This window comes from Solea senegalensis, linkage group LG2 (assembly GCF_019176455.1).
Source record: "Solea senegalensis isolate Sse05_10M linkage group LG2, IFAPA_SoseM_1, whole genome shotgun sequence".
NCBI classification, from domain to species: domain Eukaryota; kingdom Metazoa; phylum Chordata; class Actinopteri; order Pleuronectiformes; family Soleidae; genus Solea; species Solea senegalensis.
Genome location: NC_058022.1, coordinates 32394208 through 32416268, shown reverse-complemented (window position 1 = coordinate 32416268; position 22061 = coordinate 32394208). Strand labels below are relative to the sequence as shown.

At 39.1% G+C, this 22061-nt stretch overlaps 1 protein-coding gene across 4 annotated transcripts in view; it reads left to right on the top strand.

The window, feature by feature from the left end:
• Window positions 1–21046, top strand: part of LOC122765607 (fibronectin type III domain-containing protein 4-like) — a 43449-nt gene extending 22403 nt beyond the window's left edge. For 3 of the 4 annotated variants that reach the window (XM_044019997.1, XM_044019998.1, XM_044019999.1), the window contains 6 exons: window positions 13396–13511; window positions 16660–16761; window positions 17796–17898; window positions 18001–18090; window positions 18902–19068; window positions 20394–21046. In XM_044019997.1, coding sequence (XP_043875932.1) covers window positions 13396–13511; window positions 16660–16761; window positions 17796–17898; window positions 18001–18090; window positions 18902–19068; window positions 20394–20435 — 620 coding nt within the window. In that variant the 3' untranslated portion in view covers window positions 20436–21046. Of the gene's footprint in view, window positions 1–13395; window positions 13512–16659; window positions 16762–17795; window positions 17899–18000; window positions 18091–18901; window positions 19118–20393 lie in introns of all 4 variants that reach the window. The other variant, XM_044020000.1, reaches the window with a different exon arrangement.
• Window positions 21047–22061: the final 1015 nt, after the last annotated feature.

Sequence of the window (22061 nt, the reverse complement as noted above, 5' to 3'; positions counted from 1 at the left end):
ACTAGGTTGTGAACGTAAACAAAATATTACGGATCATTTACTCACACATGTGCAAAAATATCCTTTTCATATCGAAATGTGAATTTGGTCGAATATTTTTGCCTAAAATAGAATCTGGGTCTTTTTCAGTTAGGTTTTTAAACTTCAAACTCTCAAAATGTTTTGGCCTCTAGCATCTTTTATTGTTATCTGGGAATTCTGAGTTAGCATTTACAACGAAGTACACAATATATTGCTCATTTAAAGCAAAATTCATCCTCTATCACTCTTGTAGCTGTCAGGTTTGTGCTTTTTTGACAGATGTCAGTTTTCCTCGGGGGGTTTTCACCAAAGGTACAGAAAATACATAGGTGCAATCTTGGGCTTGGTTTGGTTTAAATGTGAATAACTCAAAGGGTACATTGAATGAATGTTGCAGTTATTTTATGACCTTCCAGAGTCTTTGTACTGACTGCATGAAAGGTTTTACCAAAAGAGTTGTTCTCTCAACCTTTTCTCATATCAATGGACGCAGATTTCACCAAAAATATGAAAAAGCTAAAAATAGAAAAGAAAATCCCAAGGCTGCAGCTTTTAAAGTTTAAGTGAGTCATTCCTAAATGATGTGGCAAAGATATGCTTAGGAGTTAATTATTTCAACACAGTTCACCTTGAAACACCTGAATGATGACACAAGGTGTCAACCTGTTTGGCTTCACCGAGACAGTAACTGCAAGTGAAACACACTCCATTCATTTCCAATGTGACATTTTTGGCACTTTTCCATGATTTCCTTTGCCTGAAATGCTTCGTAAAACCAGGGTTCTCTCAAAGTTGCCAACATGTTTTGAGCAAAGAACTTTTTTTTTAGTCCAAAAATATCATCTGAACATTGTGATTTCCTCATCATAAAGATATGTAAAAGCTAAAAATAGAAAAGCCTGCATGTTATCAAAAGGATATTTTCCCGCTTTGGTCCAAAGTAAAGACTTTTTCTGGTGTCAGGTTTTTTTAAGGAACAATTTTCCTAAAAATTTGGTCAAAACATGTATGAGTTAATTATTTCAACATAAATTACCTAGATAGGTGAAATGATGATTCTAGTCCTGACTGTGACTTGTTTTGCAGACCTTTTTAATATTGCTTTGGATCTGTTATCTCATTTTTCATGTCACCTTTCAGTGACATGAGCTTCCTCCTGCATCAAACTTACGAGTCAGTCTTTGAAAATCAGATATGCTGGCATCCTCAACTGCTTTTGTGCTTTTCTACTTTGACGACAGTTTCTACAGATCAGGATTAGAATCATTACTGAGGTGTTTCAAAGTAGACCATGTCAAAATAATCACTCTTTTACAAGATTGACCAAATTATTAAGACGTGTTCCTTAAAAAACAGAGTGGACTTTTATAAAAAAGTTTTTCTTTGTATAAAAACGGGGAAATATTCTTCTTAAAAAGTGGAGGCTTTTATTCTTATCTATAGTTTATATATACATACTGTACACGGGTATAAAACTACATGGAGTCAAGGTCACGGAAAAAAAAGTCAAGGTCATGGAAAAAATGTTTTCCTGGTTTGTAAAGAATCTGGAATTTTTATTTGTTAAAAGGGCAAACAACACTCAGCTGTTTGTGGTTTGTCTTGTGTCTGCACAAATGTCCATGTGGAGTGTAATTGCACAGTATTTGTGTATCGAATGCTTTGTATTTGTGTAGCCAGTTTCCCACTGAAATAAGCGGGTGGGTTTTTTAAAAGCCAGTGGTTGGTGTGAAAGAATGATTGTGATCTGTGAATAACTGGGTAAACAAAGGTTTCAGCATCCAAATGGTCCAGATATAAGTTCAGTATGTTCTCACTCATGTTCTTTACATCCTTTTGTTCCATAGATTGAGTTTATAACCAAGTTAAGTTAATAGCTCTGCGGTTAAACCCTGTGATGGACTGCTGTGAAAGATGAATGAATGAATGAGTGAATGAATATTGACTGTGAGACGTCGAAACGGCCAGTGGGCTGTGCCTGTTGTGATTTCTGTGAAGATGAAAAGAGTGATCAGGGATAAATGGAGTGGATGTAATGAGTTGACTGAACCATGTTTAAACGTACATTATTGAGCAAAACTCCAGAAGTTGTTGGACCAATTTCACTCCTGCATGCATGAGTAGTGACGTCACATTGTTACAGTTCCATCACTTGCAGTACACTGTAACGTTAGTTACTGTATTATACTATTTTGTAGTTTTTATTTCAGACCTCCTTTCAAACTCAACAATGACGGAGCAATTTAAAACCTCAGGTTATTTTTCTTTGCAGAATATTGGGACAGGTCAGTAACATTAGTTTTGAATGCTTTGTAGAGTTGTCTTTATCTCTCACATCACTGTCACCTTACTCCTGTTGCTTTTATAAACCCAGAAACCAAAGTGAGTGCTTATTATTCATTTATCATACTAAAAGAAATCCGTGCCACTTTCCCTCCCATATACAGTCCACATTCAACACCTGATCCCATAGACCCTTTTCCACTGTGTACATGTATGAATGAATTACTGCTTTTGTTATTTGTGCAACAACTGTACACCAGTTGCTGAATAACACTGGAAAAAAAAGCTACTTTGGCTTAAAATCCATTCCTATTTAGTTGGTGCTATCAATGTTTACACTGTAATCATGAAAAATGAACAGGAAACCGATGAAAAGATGAACATGAATAAGGTTTTCAACAACCACAGCAGTGGCTGTTTCCATAATGTTTCTGAAATCATTCAACGTTGTCAGGCGAGCAACTGGAAATGTAATTGTGCGACTGTGATAACATATGGCGTGACCTGTGTCATAATCATGGTGGACTCTCCCAGATATGATGAAGTCCTTCTTCTCACTTGGCAGAACAGGCTTATGCACTTATCCATTGCATGATTCTGCCAGCAGTCTGTAGGTGCTGAACTTTTTTCCTCATAACCCTTAGAACACAGAGCATTTCGGCTGTAGTTCTGTTACTGTGTACAGTACATACAGAGGCTAATAAGAATGTAATGCAGTAAAGAGTGTCTTATTTTGTGACTTCTGCACAATTATCGCTACTTTATGTCACTACTAAAAATGTGACATAAAATGAATCATAACTTTGACTCAACAACTATTAAGAAGAAGAAAAAAATGAATTTTTTAAAGCCTCACTATGTGACTGACTATAAATACACACCCCCAGGGTGTCCATATAAAGAGTTGTGTATTATTCCTATGGCAAACCATGAGTGCACCTGCGGCACAGATTAAAAATGGGTATTAGTTTTCGATTTAGGAAATCAGCAGATTAAAATAACAAATCAGTAGCTGTGTGCCAGCGCCGTAATCCTCAATTTTGTGTGGGAAGTCTTGGATAAAGTTCATGATGTTTACTTCTCTGCTGTATTACAGTGAGCCATTCTCTCTCAATTGTTACAAACACAAGGGTGCAGATTTTTAAACACATTTTACAGCTTTTACTAAAATCCCTAGACTCTCCTACTGTAACTGCACAAAATGGCAAATAAAACCTTGGATCTTGCAGCTGGAACGCAGCCACGAAATAAATAGATGCTAAAACATGAAATATTTACTTTTTGGATGAATTGTTTTACCTGCCATGAAAGGTGGTTATCATTTATATAACAAAAGCCTATTTTTCTTCATCATCCAGAGTGTGAGGTACACGACAGCAGCAGTGATTTACATGCACATCTGTTTGGTTTAAAGTGAGTCACTGTTGCACAGTTTATCCCTTATCTATCAGGTAGACAAACAGCAGCTGTAAAACTGTCAGAGCCACAACTGTGCGTCTATCAGGGGATTAGAATTTCAAAACAACCCCCTCCGACCACCACCACCATTCAACCTGTGGCCTGTTTAATTAGCTGTATTGGCAACGCACTGGCATGTAAATCACCCGAAACCTCTCCTCAGAAACGCTCCACTTACATAAGGTTTTGTGTTTGAGCGTACCGATTCAGCATGCCTCTGCTTGGCTGGAGACCAGGAGGTGGCGAATCTATATTTACAACTTATTGATTTGGCGAAATGAAATGTGCATTTCACAGTGCGTTTGCCCATGTGGTCTTGAACTTAATGCGCTTGTGTTGCAGAACACTTCGTCTTTGCGAGAGATTTGCAATCTGGATTTTCATTCATGAAAAGCAAGTGGATGGAAAAAAAAAATACTTTTTTTTCTTTTATTGGTTTATACTTGGTTTGAATTTGAGGCACCAGGTAGCTTTATTAAATCAGTTTTACTTTAAATTTAAATTTAAACAATAATTTGAAGCGATGTTTGCCTTCACTGAGCCAATAAGTGTTAACTGCAGCTGAGGCAATCTACATTAATTTTTAATGGGAAGATTATGCCAGTTGTAATTTTGAGAAAAGTGTTTCCCAACCCTAGTCTTCGGAGAACCCTGTCCTGCATGTTTGAGATGTTTCCCTGCTCCAGCACACCTGATGGAGATCGAGGCGTATGTTTTGGCCTTTTGGAACTGCACTTTCGAGCGTCGCAGGCCTCCACTGGTTGGTCAAATTTCACGACTATGCTTTCTGTGATGCAGCTGTTCTCTGCTGATTGGCTGGGTGAAGTCCAGATACTGCGGTAATGCACGGTAACGCGGTTTTGGATGTCTGCGAAAGTTACCTAATATAATTTTTTATTCGGTAAACGGATAACGTGAAAATGCAAAATACATAATGGTGACACTGCAGAATGTTATCTGCCTTTGAGTTGAGCTCATATCATTCATTTCCAATTCTAATTGTTTTTTTTCTTCACCAATGCTTCCCAAACACCGGGTCTGCCACAGTTACTCAAAATACTTGTGACTAATAAAAAGAATGTACAATTTAATGGTTTTCTCAAAGCTGCAGAATGAGTTTAATGGCAAATACAACATTATGAGTGACTGCTTTGATTTTCTATCTCTGCAGGCAGTAATGATTTGCATTATCACCTGTGATAAAACCTGCTGTGCTGTTGTCAACTTCTCTAGAGTTTAAAATGCTTTCCTTTGACTTATTTCACCAGGAGGTCCATTTAGCAGTTGTTATGCAGCTTTTTCAGTTAAATGTAGAATTGTATCACCATTGTTTATGACTGAGAGTTCAAATAAGGTAATACAACACTAAAATTAATAATAACATCCAGATACAGGGCAGACAAGTTTAGTAATTATAAAAAATTAGTAAAGCAATAAAAATTAGTTTCTGATGCAAGGCAAGAATTTTAAGTAAAAACTCATCTGACATTTCTACAAATGTCAGGAATAAAATTCCTGCCCCAGCTTTTGAAGCAAAATGAATGGGATATTGTAAAAGTGCTCTGAAAACAACTTTGTGATTCATGGCGCGTGCACAAACACATTTCAGATATTTAAAAATTTAACACATGGCTGACGCTACACCAGCACTTTCTCCTTTGCAGAAATCTGGTGTCTGCCCCCGCACTAACTTTCGGACCTTGAATGTAAACTCTCAAGGAGATGACGTGTCCTTAGACGAGTAGGAAATTCTATTTGGATCCTGGTAGTTCTGCATATTTGTGCTCATTTACACCCTTAATGGAAATTAAAAAGCTGTTAATTTTCCTATCCCAGAATTTATCCCGCATGCATTTTGTGGAAATGAGTTGAAAGAAGAAGGCTGAACCTTTCTTCTCAGCACGTTGAGGATCATAAAAATGCACCAACTGCAGCCACAGGAGATCTTAATTGAAAATGAGCAGGGCAAAGTGTTTCTTTATTCATGCAGGCAAAGGCTTTCTCTCCCTCCCTGTCTCTCTTTCTCTCTCTATCTCTCTCTGCTCATTGTTGATTGTCATCATTTATTCTCTTTGCTCACTCAGATTTTCTCCAGAAACCTGGCACTTTAAATGAGTCCTGGGTCTCCACTCCACCGGGGCTCTTTCAAATTTGCAGTATCACTTTCTTTTTTTCTTTATTGTTCACTCAGAAATTCAGCCCGACTCACTTTGATGTTTTTTGTTGGACTTAATTCAACTCGTCAGGCCAAGAGCAAGTTAAAGTTCTCGTCTGACTGCTGATATTTGGGTCCAGTTTAAAGCTGCTGTTGCATAAAACCTTAGCACGTCACGATTTTCCTTTTATTTTGTCTCACTGGATTTTGATACAACAGACATCATGATACAGAGGAATAATCACAACATCCTACTCCGAATTTGCTACAACTGCTGCTTTAACTTTAAACATCAAGGTCATCAAGTGACCTCTGCTGCCACCCAATGGCCTCATTCCACACAGCAACTTAAAGCGTAATTTTGCCAGATTTAAACTCTAATTTAACAGCTGTGGAATTATTGTGATTGTTAAATGGCTTGTTGTGGGGAGATAGCAGCCTATCTCTACTCCCCCCCCCAAGCATCATAGCGCAAAACCAGCCTTGCAGACCCAACAGCCCTGATCTTGCGAGAAACACAAATTGCTTCACCTACATATGATCAAGGCAGCGAAAACTTTACTTTAGACATTCATCATGGCAGAGCTGGCAATAAAGGACAAGACAAAACCATTGTCAGAGGAAGTGAGGGAGAGGAAATGACTGTCTGACCGAGCAAGGGACCACACATGAGTAAACCTCAGATTAGGATAAACCCAGAAGTGTGAAAAATGGATGCCTACCAGTATGGACATGCCTCGCTCTGTTGAAAACAAATGCACATGGCTAGGAGACGGCAGGGGAGAGGGGAGTGTCAGCAGTGAGTTTTTACAACAGTGAGGATAAATTGGTAGACAATGAATAGATGTTTATGGTGGTGTCAAAAAAAATATGTACTCCAAAATTGCAGGGGGAGCTCTGTACAGAAAAAGAAAAAAAACAACCAGACTAAACTACTTTGTTCATGTGTAAACCTATATGGGTATCTAGTAATGTTATTTGCCTGTTCAGGTGCAAGTCTTCACAGTTTACTGTCTCTCTCACTCAGCTCTCAGCCCACTTCTTGGCATGTTTCAACATCAGGCAATGCGCAGACTTAGCTTTAAAAGACATGGAACAGACAAAAACATTCTAATCTAAGATCTCAAATAAACGTTAATTGATCAAAGGGAGATGAAAAACAACTACCAAAGGCATACAATTACTGCTACAAGATGTAAATGACCAAATAAGTCAAACAAAAACTATACTACACACTCAAAATCACGAAAAAGGAACACAAACCATCTGCTAAATGAGAAAAGAAAGCCATATAATCTGACATCATTAGGGTCTGGGGCCTACATTGACGAGGCGGTGGGGGTCCAGGGTCCCACATTCCCGTGATGTGACCGTGATCCTGCTGTATCTGAATCAGCATGCGCAGCTTGTTCGTATCTATCGCTTTCACAGACAGCCATTCATCACAGAGAGTGGTAGGGAGCCATTAGCCAGATTAGGCCGTCAAACTCTATCAGCAAACTGTTACTTTGCCATAATTTACAGTCAGCAGTGCAGCTCCAGTCACACAGTACGTCACAGACTACAGTGTAAACAATGGCGGTCATGACGCTTGTTTTTGTGTTGCTGGAGGCTGCGCCTGTCACTGGTGTTGCTATAGGGACTGTAGAAAACCAAGGGTTTGGCAATGTGTTTTGGTAGGAACTTTTGTTTGTCTCTCGCATTCAGAAAAACTGATTTAAGCCACTTAACCAAAGGCTCAACTAATACGATCTACAATATCTTGAGTAGTTTATGTAAGTTTATCTCACCAATAGTTTGTATCGCTGACGTTCTAAGACTTCTCACTCTTTTTTACTGTTTTTACTGTTAAAGGTGAACTGTCAGTAAGCTTTTTTGTCACTTTTCTGTGTGTTTATTGTTTCTTAACATTGATTATACTGTAAAGTGGTAAGAGAGTTCATAGCTCTGAAAAGTGAAAATTAGACTTATCTAGTGCATAAAGGACATACAATGACAAATGACAACAGTTTGCCCCTTTACATCCACGCAAACCCAAATTTCATCATCTAATCAATATTATACGTTCCACTCGTCCTCCTACTCCAGGTTTTCCCTGCCCCCTTTTCTCCATTACTCGCTCTTTTTGCCACTCCCATTCATCTCACTTCGCCGTCTCTTCTCAAAAGATTGAAAAGCTCATCATCCGCTGATATTTGCACAAGATAATTGCTCTCTGCTCTTGTCCTCTTCATCTTTTTTCACTCCTGTCATATTCCTGTCATCTTTCATCCTCCTCTCTCTCTCCAATGTTTTTTTATTTCTTTTTTTTACTCCATATCTCGCCTGTGTAATGTAATTGCATGAAGTCTACTCTCCCTCTCTCTCTCAGTGTGCGTGCACTTCACTGCATCCGTGGCAGATGAAAGCAGTTGGGATTTAGCGGGCGTAACAAGACGGGAGTTCAAGGGAATCTCGGCTGACGTTTGGCAGAGACGAGGGAACATGGTTTTGAATGTGTTTCTTTCTCTGTGGAGTGTGTTTGCGGAGGCGTAGTGTGGGATTACTGAGCATTTGTCTTCTGCATGTCTACACTCCTGTAGCACCATGTGCAGAATCGACAAGGCCAAGAGTCCATGGACACATTTAAACAGATAATTGTCCCATCACATAAAATCAGCTCCAAACATCTACGTTCTTTTTCTAGTTTTAATAAAAAGAGCTCGTCCTCCTTACGCCGATGCCCTTTGGGTTAAACCGGAATGCCAACACTGCTGAGACAGAAATCAAAGCAAATATTAGGCATTCATCGCAAAGCCTATCCAGGAAGTTGACCCCTGTACGTGTTTATCACCCCACATGTAGAGCCTTATAACGATAATAAAAGGATGGTTCAGTCCTGCCAGTCCTGGGGATTTTGTTCCCTCAACAAAATCTTCACCTAAGTAAATCTACTCCTGCTTAAACCTGGAACATCTGTGGAATGATGTCTGCTGCTTTTACGGAAGAGTATTAGGGCCACATGTAAAAAATAAAAAATAATACATTGAAAGAAAAGAAATAAAAAAGGCAGACCTATGAGGAAAAAAAAGTCAAAGAAATCTGACTTCTCAGAAGTCTGACTTTAATCTTAGATTTCTTTTTACATACTCTTCCGTTCACTCTAAAGTCTGCTAAACAGGTTTTTTTGTTAATGTCCGTGACGACAGAGAGCCTTCAGCTTCCAGGTGAGTGTTTACAATTTATTAAAAAAAGAAGATGAATGTGTTGTGTATATATATATATATAACACATTCATCTTCTTTTTTTAATAAATTGTCATTCTGACATTCAGAAATGGAAGCAGACCTTCAATTATTTATTTATTGGACAACTGTGGCTATAGTTTCTACACCCACAGGTGCAGGAAATGGACCAGAATGCATTGCAGCTAGAGGACAGGGCTGGTGTGAGACATGAACGACGCTGCTTTTCCTTGGCTCAAAAAAAAAACCTCCCACCTCCTTATTTTTACTTGGTTCTCACCTCCCACACATGAAGGGTGCAAGTGGTTGAGAAGGAAGCTCCAGTGCAGGCTGTCAGAGGGCAGTCTTGTGGTCACAGACTGGTGATCTCGTCATGTCGGTTAAAGAAAGTGTGCTGTTTTTTTTGATTAAAACAGTTCTGGCAGAACGATCGGTGGAAGACTGGCTTACATAAATTGTGAGGTAGAGCTTCACATTCACACTTATTCTCCACTGACTGGAGGCTTTTGAATTTTTAATTCTTTTTTTGCCAGACTGTCAGAGTTACTGTCACTGCTGCCGCCTCCACTGGCCTGGAAACTAGGTTTTCTTTCCGTGTGTCCGTGGCAAAGGAGAGGTGATACTGTCTCTTTGTTTGTTTTGAATGTCGCTGCTTCAAAGCAGGTAGAACACATGTGTTGTTTGCTGAGATTGACAAACAATCTACGACACTAGGCTAGAAAAGGGTTTATGTTTGCTAAGAAATCAGTGTTTTTTTTTAGTATTTGTTTTGACTCTGGGTGCCAATGAAATTTCTGCAGGCACCGTTTCCTTTAGTCCCATTTTTAGTTTAAGGTGTATTTCTTCTTTCCTTCCCTTTTCCTTTGAGAACATGCTTCTGCAGGTGATAAAATCATGCTAAGACAACATCTTTGTTCATTTCTACTTTCTACAATCCCCTTATGATTTAATGAAGATTTACTTAGAACACCTAACAACATGGGTTTCTTCTCAATCTATGATGAAAGCCTTCAGAAAAGACTGTAGCTTGATTTTACAGCCAAACAACAAAGAAAAAAAAACAAATCTTATATTTCGAGAATAAAGTCGTAGTATTATGAGAATAAAGTTTTTAATGTCAACATTTTATTTAATTTTAATATGTAATTGCTCTGCCTTTCTCATCTTGTTGCAAATTGGAGCTGATCGTCTTTGCTTGATTAGTAACTACTTTATTCTCATAATACTACGACTTTATTCTCATAATACTACGGCTTTTCTTGTAATATTACGACTTTATTCTCTTAAAATTATGACTTTATTCTCATAATATTATGACTTTATTCTCATAAAATTATGACTTTATTCTCTTAATATTTACGACTTCTTTACAACTTCATTCTCTCTCAGTTTTTGTTTTATTTCGTTGTTTTCAATCATCTCTCTCTCTCTTTGTATTCTTGCGAAGCATTTAATGACTTTAAAGTACATTTATGAGCATTATAGTGGAACCAGGGTTGCAACTATTTTTGTATTTCATTTTTTATTTTTGGTGAATATCTTTGGCTTGTGGACAAGAAAAGACCTTTGAAGACATGGATCATGATTAGTTGAGAAGGTAATTGACTCATTAATGGATAATGAAAGCAGAGTTATGGCTCGGTGCAGTGCAGCCATTGTGTCATGTTTCAGGTGTTACGGACCCCATTAATGACGACTTTGCGCTGCGCATATAAATGGACACAGTGTGACATGAGGTGAACTAACACGCGTGTGCTGAAACAGAGGAAGCTCAATCATTCCATCCCTTACACCTGTGAATTTTCCCCCGTTTGAAATCACTACATTTATGATCTGAATCAGGAAAACCATCATAGTTATTCTCCTTTTTTTTAAATTGCAAATATACACCAGGTGTTGACTGTAATGAAAAACCACACACACACACTCTTTTCACTGCCTTAATTGGTTTCTTCAGCCGCAGGATGTGATAAGAACTGTTGAGTGCTCTTTATGTCCAGTACTAAAGATGATGAAGAAGTTGGATGGACTGACTGACTGTATAAATCCAGTTATTGATTCCTTTTTCTTTCTTTCACCTTCCCTTTTTGTTCCTTTTTTTATTTTGTCTTTTCATCATTTTATGTCTCTTTGTGCCTTTTGCACTTGCACCTTTAGTTTTTTCCCCACATTTTTTTCTGTCACGTTGGTTACCTGTCGGGGCCACACAGTTAGTGTAGTGGTTTGCAACCCACTCGGAAGAAGGGCCTTTCTGCATGGAGTTTGCATGTTCTCCCCCGTGTGTGCGTGGGTTTTCTCCGGGTTTTCCAGCTTCTTCCCACAGTCCAAAAACATGCAATATGGGGATTAGGCAAATTGGACACTCTAAATGTACCATAGGTGTGAGAGTGGGGGGGTTGTTTGTCTATGTACGTATTCCTGTGATGGACTGGTGTAAGGTCCAGGGGCTGAGATGGCACAGCTCCCCCTCATGTGGAGGATAAAGAGGTAGAAGATGGATGGATGGATGGATGGTTGGTCATCTAAATCTTTGTCCTTCTCTTGGGCACCTTAGCGTTTCATTTACATGACATCATTCACATCTAAGCATTTAGCAGACGCTTTTATCCAAAGCAACTGAAAGTCTTGGAAAGAAGTCCACTCGATGGGAACAGTGGACTGGTATAGGGTGAGAGTGCAGAGTGTTAGGACAGAAGAGCTGGGTCTTCACGATCGGTTCCTGGAAGGGAATGTGAAGACAACCATTTCCACACAAGATAAATACCTCGAGAATGGAAAATAAGAGTAAAAAAGAAGAAACTTGGATCTTCTACACTCTCATCCTTGTTCCCTTCTCTAGATATTAAATGGTTATGTCTTCTAATTCCCTCCCCAGGCGCGTGTTTCACCGCTGGTTAATGGATTTACCTAATCAATCTCCCACTCTTACAGAACATCATCATTTTAGTCAGAAAAATCATTAACAAGAACCATCAACTGTCCCGTACAGTGTGTGTGTTCATTTCATTGACCTTTTAACCAGCACCAAGTGACAAAGACTGAGGAGATCGCGATGACGTCCTCGCCACAGTCTTGCTCAAGGACACTTGGACAGGCCCTGTGAGTGATGGAGTGTCTGTAAGACGTCCAGGTCAAGTGCAGGACACCGTGAGGGTGATTTGTGTGTTAGTCAGGGAACACCAGCTGTGTGTGTGTGCGTCCTCTTTGATTTCCATGGGGAGCAAACTGTTCATATTCTCATTTTCAGCGTATTAATATTTAAAGAAGATGCCGGTTACTAAGTGTCCCTAGTGAAGTGGATGAGATTTAGATGAGAAGTTAATAAAAAGCTGCCTAACAGCAGCTTAGTGAATAATATTTTGTCTATTTCATCTGTAAAGATGGAAAAAAAAGAGTTAATTTGTGGATTTATTTTCTGGATTATCTTTTAATCGGGCACAGAATCAAATATGTCACCATGCATAAAAAAACATAGTTGTAAGCAAGAAAGCAAAAAAGCAGATTTATGGAAATTGTCAAACCCCTTTAATCCAATGCAAATAATTGCTGACCCATTTTCTGTACAGCATGAATCCCCATAAATATCCAGTGTATAATATTTAAAAGGGTTTATTGACAAAACCTATGGTTCACATACATGTATTTATGTATGTATGAGAAGTATATGCTATAAATATCTAATATATCTGCAGTCTCACCATTAGATGTCACTAATTCTCACACACTGGACTTTTAAAATAAAGTACATGGAAGCAAATAATCAGTTTTCCCTATAATTCTTTCATCTGTGATTTTAGGAGATAAAATGAATTAAGTATATAAGATTCTGTTCACTATTTAATTTATTCTGCAAGTGTTCAAGGTTTTTTGGGTGAAAACATGAAGTCAAGAATGAAGTTAAATGTGGTGAAGAGGATGCAACTGGTCTGTTTTTTAGTTTTGGTTCAATGTTTAATGTTTGACTGAGATTTATGCATTTTACACTTGTTATTATTGCGATGATGATCATCTCTGATATATTATGCAGCCTTTTTAGGTTTATAATGAATTTCCAGGAACCTGCCAGGTGTCCATATATTTTAGTCAGATTTATTTGACCCAAAAAAACTCTTTTTAGTTTGACATAATTGTGTTTCTTTTCTTATTTACCGCAGAAAACTGCTCAGCAAGCTTGACGTGGACGCATTCACTGACTGTCCCTTACAACTATGTCCCCTCTGTGTGTGTGTGTGTGTGTGTGTGTGTGTTTAACAGCGGTACCAGCAGCCCCTGTGAACGTATCAGTGACCCAGCTGAGGGCACACTCGGCCATGGTGACCTGGAACGTCCCTCTGGGAGATACTGTCATTGGATACGCCATCTCACAGCAGGTATGTGTCATCACTGTGTGTGTGTGTGTGTGTGTGTGTGTGAGAGAGAGGACTGCGCTCAAAGATCACTTTTTCCTTCTTCTTTAATTTAATCCACAAAAAAAGCCTCAAAAGTCATTCCTCTGCCTCCTCATAAAACTCAGTCAATCTGCCTCACGTCGAGTCTGAACCATTGTCCAACCTTTTTCCCCGTCTGGTTCAAGGCCAATTAATATTTCAGGGATACAAACGGAAGGGATTTAAATTATAAATCAACTGCCCAGAAAACCTGGCTTACTGCTGTGTTTCAGGCCGGCCAACAGCTTTTATTTATACTGAATTATGTATATTTCCTTTTTAGATCAGTTTTTATCTCTCAAGGAAAAGATTGTTTACTTTTACTTTCTTTCACTTCCTCTTTCCGCCCCGTCCTGTTGTATTCAGGGTTTTCTTTTCTTTTTAAGTGCTGCATCATTCGCAGAGCGAGTGAACAGTCAGCATTCTGCTCTGAGGCGCGTTCACTCACGATGAGCTGGAATGTGACTCTTTAGATAAATGACTGGAAACGACAGACGAGTCTGAACCACGGCCCAAACTTCGAGCTACAGGATTCACCCCAATCTGAACGATGTTGCAGCTAAACTCATAATAAGTATCTGAACAAATTCAAATTCAACTTAGGGGCTGTCTACATGTGGATGTGGATGAAGATATTTCCTGTGGTAAAGAAAACTTTTTCCGGCGAGGTTCCAGGCGAGCTGAGGCGATACTATGCGTGTAGCGTCAGACTGCCGGCCGTCACAGGAAGAGACGTCTGGCACAAGAACCGAGGGAAATGTCAAAAATCTCAATATTTAACAGAGGAGTCTGGTGTATTCAGCGACAGCACTGCGAGCTGCATCACAGACCCTTCCGCTGTATTTCAGTCCAGTGACTGTGTGAGACGGAGTCATAGAGGAAGTACTGAACCAATATTTTTTAATGAACTGATTCTAATGATTTAGTTACACTGAAAACAACTGCTTTACAAGTCACTCGTATGTCGCGTGTCAAATTAGTCACAGCAGTTTCATGCAGCCATGCAGTGATGAGAGTATTTCTGTAGTGGAGAACCAACCTAAACCGTGCCGTGCCACGACCGTAATGGAAAAGGGCCATTTGTCACTGCATTTACAAATGTTTACCAGTAGATGGCACACTATATTGTTTCATCATTTAAAAAGGTATGAGACTAAATGTTTTTTGTGTTAATGTAAGAGCAATTCAAATGCACCAGTCACAGTAAGCAATGATGCCAACTGCTTTCAGCCCATGAAAGGATTAAAACCTCATGTAATTATTGATAAAATGTGGAAAAACCTTAAATCACAAAAGGCTGTTTTGATAACTCATTTAGCCCAAAATGACTTGAAATAACACTTACAATTATAATAACTGAACTGTGATTTCTCACTTTTTTTATAATGAAAATGTCTTTTTCCTTATTAGTCTACTCGACTGTATCCACTAATGCAGACCTGCAGAAATGCCTCATGTGGCCCCGCCTGCATGCGTCACTCTCCCCCTATTAATTCTGCTCATCTTTTTGCCAGGTTGCACTTGTTTGTCGCGTCATCTCCGGACTCCGTGGCTGCAAACTCAGCTCGGCTCAGTCTAATCACTCCCACAGTTTGGCAAAAAGGAGGAGCAGACATTAGCTTCGCTCTAAAGTGGGGGGGGGAGTTGTCTCCATTAGTGAAAATGATTTGGCTGGGCCCCCGTCTCTCCAGAGGAACATCTACAGTGGTTATGATGCCAAATAAGTCTACCTTTTCCCCTCCTTCTCTTTTTTGCTCCTGCATTTTCCTTTTAAAGTCGTGTCACGTCTCAGGAATCCATCAACCCCCGTGGCATTTTCTTGAAAACACAGGATGGGATGAGATGTTAAATATCGTCTTCCGTAACCTCGGAGAGCACTTATGTAAAAATCTTCCTCAAATATTAATCAGGGAGGAGAGGAGTGGAGGTGCGAGCAGGGAGACGCTGGAGGATTTATCTCAGTCTGAAGAGGAAGAAAACGATGATGATGTGGGATTATGACATCATCTTTAGTTGAGTATTGGTTGTCTCCCACTCTGCGTTTCAGGGCTCCAGATACTGATACGACAGAGGAGATTATGAGGTTTAGAGTGAACACTGAAAAAAGGTCAAAGTAGCTTGAGGCTTTTCCGTTCGTCTGTCATTTCCAGACTGTTCAAAGCACAGATTATCTTCATTCGGATCCTCCAGTTTTTGATATTTTTGTCCCAATGGTTATTAATAGTAGTTTAAAAGGTTTATACTTTAGTGACTTAATGTTTTGTGGTATAACATACAATCACAGTCCTCCATATGCTCACATTTTGCCAGTTCATGGTGGATTTAAGACAGGAAGTCAGTGGATCGTGAAAAAATACTGCACCACTTGTTTCTGACCACACCTCACGTGAAGTCCGGTACACCCACAGGCACCAGGATTTACGATTAAAGTCCGCATTAGCGAGAACGTCGAGAAATGAAAGTGTTCAGATCTGTCACCGTAGGAAAGAGAGGAAAGAGAGTCCTGCACATGCAGCGTTTTTGGCTCGGTGCTGATCCCATTAACTTAAAAGGTGATGATGTGTCGGTGATGTTTCTGTCTCACGGTTGCCAAAAAGAAGAAAAAATATATAGGTCATAGTGGGGTTTAAGTTTGTATGGTGCAGTGGTCAGAGTGCTGAGTGGGAAGCCTCAAACAACCTCAGCATGGCAATTTTCCAACTGTTATCTCCCCTGAGTGACTCTAATATTCCCGTACAATAACTATTCAGGTGATATTTGTTCACAGAGGTTTTTTTTGCACCAGCAGAGCACCTGATCCCCGCCTGTGAGCAGAGATTGCTGCTGTTACCTCTTCACCCGCAGGCCTAATTTCCCCACAGTGGGTCAGTCAGAGTCTGAGCTGAATTTTTATGAGGAAGCCGCTTGAAACGTGGGGGGGAAATGTATTTGCATTTGTATCATGCGGTGGAAATGGTGCAGCCATTTTACATAAAAACAACACACACACACCACACGGTGGAGATGGTTAGTGTTTGACCACAACTATCAGTAAAAGTCCTCTCATTTGCACGCTAACTGTGTGTGTGTTTATGTTGTGTCACGTCTCCAGAGGCAGGACGGCTTGATGCAGCGCTCCATCCGAGAGGTGAACACGTCCAGCCGCTGGTGCGTGCTGTGGGACCTGGACGAGAACACGCACTACAGTGTCCAGGTGACACGCTGACGCGCAGATGTTTTCATGATTAATCGAGTAATCGATGTCAGAAAAACGTTAAAAAAAAATGTTCGTCAGTGTTTGTCAAACCTGGAAATGATGATGATTCAGTTTTTAATGATTTCTTTGTTATATGGAGCAAAGAAATGAAGAAAATATACACATTTAAGAAGCTAAAACAAACACAAATGTTGTTTTAATCATGAGAAAAGCTTCAAACCGATTAATCGAGTCATTGTTTGACACACAGCTTTTATTTTGTGTCGTGAAGCTTTAGGTTTTTTTATGTTTCAAACCCAAATAGAAAGGAGGAGGAATCTGTAAATGAACAGATTTGTTTTATATTTTGCTCACATTTAAATAAAACAGAGAAAAGCTGTGGGACCTGATAACCTCCGAGCTTTTATTTTGTAAACATTTGCAGCCAAGCTTGTGTGTAGATAGAAAATCAGGAACAACTGATTTTAGTTTTTTTTTGGGAGTAGTTATATTTGCATGTAATTCTGCCTTTGTATAGTTTTCATGCTCCACTGCAGTTGCCCTAAAATGTGTTTTCTTTTTTAATTCCAAATTGATTTCCACTTTATTTTCTCGCTGGAAATGTCACAAAGAATTACCCTTCAGCTCGTTCTCTGTTATGTTTCCAGCTTCGACCGTGCTAGTGTCTTAATGACGAGCTGAGACTGCAATCACATACGAGCAATTCCAAAGCATTTAGTCACGGTGAAGACGAGCAGCTGAAGTTCAAACTGAGCAATGATAATGAGGAAGAAAGCTGATTCGAGTGACTCGATGACTGAACGTGTCTGTAGAGTTTACATCCTAAAAAAGAAAATATCCAGTAAGTGGTCAAAATGATCAATAATAATGGCAACAGCAACTCAAATAACCACAAACAAAATTTTAAACCTTGAAGCAAATGGTAACAAAGGACCACAGTGTGTACCTAATAAAGTGGCCACCTGAGCTTCATTATTTCCCGATGCCTGCTGTAAGCTATAGCCTGTTTGTTTTTCCTCTGGTGTTTTCAGGTGCAGTCCGTCGGGCTTCATGGAGACAGCCAACCCAGCCGTGCCATCCACTTCAGGACTCTGGAGAGAAGCGACCATTATCCAGCCGGGGTCCTGGATCACCGTAAAGAAACACACACACACACACACACACACATAATAATTGTTAGTCTCTCTGGGGTCATCTGTGGAAAACTTTTGATGACAAGTCGTCTTTTATCCTCAGATGAACCCGCGATGGAAGGTCTGGGTATGACCCCTCACCTGCAGACGGGAGAGCTGCTCATTATCACCACTGTGCTACTGCTGTGGGCAGGTCAGTCGTGTCATTAAAGCTGGTGTTTTCAAGCCCCAGACACTGAGGAAATAAAATCATTGGTGGCTGAAAACTCTATGGTTAATGATAATAATAATAATAATACTAGCAGTAAATTACATGATGCACACTTCTCAGCCTGCCATGTTCTTACACCTCATATTGCTTTAAATGTTCACTTCATATTCAAAATGGCACAATACTAATTTAAGAGGTGACTATGGTGTCACCCTAATAAAAGGTAACAATGCACTTCATGGAACCGTGACAATGACTTTTACTGGTTTACTGAATTTTAATGTGCAAAAGTGCAACAACAATTTAAGTACTACAAAAAACAAACATGAAATGGCGCTCGTGTCGTTCATTTACGAAGCGTGCAAATGGCTACGATGGACGGAACGCGCGTGTTCAGTATCAAATAAGTTTTGAATATAATGCTTTTTTTTTTTTACATCACAGAAATGCTTCAGATCCACATTATTTTCTATTATACAACGTTGATAAATGAGGATACAAACCATACACATACACGGTCCTCCTCCACACACCTGAGGAAAATGAATGACCTACCTACTGTATATGCCCTTTCAAACTTAATGCCCCCCTCTGGTGATTTAACAAAAGAACTACATAATGGCTCCAGCAGCTCGTCTTGCTACAGTTTTTATTTCAAATGGAAATGTTGTGGTATTGATGTATTTTTGTGTCACTTTGCGGTCAATATTTGGGGGATTTGTGTCTCTTAAGCCAATTGTGTCAATTTAACGACACCAATGTCACACACTGTTGACATTGACTTTCTCCCCAGCCGTCATCGCCCTTTTCTGCCGACAGTACGACATCATCAAAGACAACGACTCCAACGGCACCAAGGAGAAAGCCAAGAGGCCACTGGTCCACGCCTCGTCCCCCTACTACAACCCCTCTGCCGGCAGCTCGCCCGTCTACCACAACGGAGCCGTACGCAGCAGCAGGGTGACTCTTTCTCCCCCAAACATCTAAACCACCTTTACAAAACTCCTAGGTTTCTCTGTTTTGTTTTGTTTCTCTTCTTTTTCTTGCACACAATCACTCCTGGTAACCAGGAATACTTTGTTTTCCTGTGAAGGGTCTTTTGTAGCTGTATCAGAGATCTCCTAGCAACAAGAGCTGCTGCCGCTGCTGCTGCTATTATAGCTAAATATAAAACAGCTTGGCTGGGAACGGAGAGCTATGTTGTTGCTCTGCATCTTTGCATAATCAGTAAAAATGAGCAACGCAGATTTGGTGATTGAACACAGACTGTTTTCATATTGGGAAACAATAAGCGAGAAGGGGTTAATATCAAATATTCTTTCTGCACGGACAGTATACATGTTCTGTATTGTCTGTATATGTATTATTAAACTGAGCCAAATGGCCTATAGCAGAGGTCTCAAACTTTAATTTAATATTGCCCACCCTTAAAACTTAATTAGAACACAAAACCACCCTCCTAATGCTACGTTCCAAATCCCTCCACACAAACACTGCTACTGTAACACGTCTTTTATCACATTGAAGTGGTCCTACATATATGTACATATGTATGTATATATATATATATGTATATATATGTATGTATATATGTATATATGTATATATATATATGTATATATGTATATATATATATGTGTATATATATATATATATATATATATATATGTATATATATATATATGATATATATATATATATATATATATATATATATATATATATATGTATATATATATATATATATATATATATATATGTATATATATATATATATGTATATATATATATATATATATATATATATGTATGTAGTACTGTTCTGCAGCACAAACGTGACTTTATTGATATAAAATGGTGTGGGAGTGGATATTTTTGATGCACTTTTAGAGGCACAATCCATCAATAACCCCCCCGTAGCTTTGGTTGCCCCAGTAACAGCAAAACACAATTCACCAGACATGATTCTTTTCTTTTTTTTTCAGTCTGGATTCCTTCACGAAAACAAGTCCCGGCTTCATCCTTCGAATTTTTTTTCACCCAAAACACATTTGACACAATTGACTTAACTGAGCCTGACCCGAGTCGTTCATCTGTCACGTGTGAGTGGGACAGGTCACTGATTAGCAGATACATCATGTGACAGTGCACAGGGAGTACAATCATGTTCACATGGCGGTGCATGTGATTGGGCCACACTCTCTCTCTCCTGCTGGAGTCTGAGTCATGTTCATGTATGTGACCCGCTGTGTCTCTCTCTCTGACTCATGTTCTTCTTCTTCCAGCTCCACAGAGCCTCCTCCTCCATCAGCATCATTAGAGTCTGAGTTTCGGATGTCGGTTTGTAAAGACTCGCTGGTGTGCAACTGCAGGAGGAGGAACCTATATTTTTTAGGGATGGAGAGACTCTGATTCCGTGTAGAATCCAAGAAGCACTCCACGCAACTGGGATTCAAATCAAGCCAGAGTTACATTGTGGGCAAAGTGGGTGACTACTGCCATCTGGTGGCAGAAGATGGCAGCGTCTGTGGTGGCCTCTCCCAAGTGTACAAAATATTTCCTTCTCTCTGATGTCAAAGACGACGATGTTCATGTCTGCCAGCATGTCAGCCAAATCGTGTGTGCCTCACATTAACACATCCCTGTGTGTGTCTGTGGACATTTGTCTCTCTCTGCTGTTTATAGGTTTTTAGATCACGTTCATGACCAGTGATTAGTACTAACATCCAAAAAAATTTAATAAAAAGAATGTATTATATGTAATTATAAGTGTAGATAAACTGAAGGGAGGTACATTTAAGTAATTTAAGTGTGATGTGAATATATTTGACTGTTTTTGATGGTGGATTTAGAGCAGAAAGAAGTTAAACTCGCAGTTTATTACAACATGAACAATGTATGAAGTATTTTTTGTGTTTACACATGAAATTCATGTGTACATTTTTTTTAGTTATTGATATAATTGAAATTAACTAGACACAGAGCTCTTCAGTTGACTGTGCCCAATGCTAACCCTTGTGATTGTATGTTTATTGGACAGAAAATGTGATATTTTATGTATAGTTTATGTACAGTTAATCATTTTTCTTTTCTTTGCTAGATATAAAGAACATTGTTCTGCAGTCAGCTGAAAGATGGGCACCATTATTAGCCTTTCACTGTGTACAGTATGTGAGTGGATTATTTAGGAGTCTGCTTGTTTTCTTTGTCTCTGTATTCACCACTTTCAATAAACAAGGCAATCAGAGATGGCAGACTTCACCCCCTTCCACAACAAAGCCTATGTCGGCCTCTGTTGGTCATATTGGCAAGTGCGGAAACACAGACAGAAAGACACGCAGAGCCACAAAAAACAATGCTTCACTCCCAAGTAACTGACTTTTTTGTCACATTTTGGACAACTTACTGAACTATGACTTTTTTGTCTCATTAGTATGTCATCCAAAAAGGCATAGTATAGTATGTCGTCCAAAAATTGACAGAAACGTCATAGTATAGTATGTCGTCCAAAATCACTCAAAAAAGTCATAGGTTAGTATGTCGTCCAAAATCACTCAAAAAGGTCATACTATAGTATGTCGTCCAAAATCACTCAAAAGTCATAGGTTAGTATGTCGGACCAAAATCACTCAAAGTCATAGGTTCAGATGTCGCCCTCAAATCACCAAAAAGTCATAGGTTAGTATGTCGTCCAAAATTTGACAAAAAGGTCATACTATAGTATGTTGTCCAAATTTTGACAAAAAGGTCATACTATAGTATGTTGTCCAAATTTTGACAAAAAAGTCATAGGTTAGTATGTCGTCCAAAATTTGATAAAAACGTCATACTATAGTATGTCATCCAAAATTTGACAAAAAAGTCATAGGTTAGTATGTCGTCCAAAATTTGACAAAAAAGTCATAGGTTAGTATGTCGTCCAAAATGTGACAAAAAAGTCATAGGTTAGTATG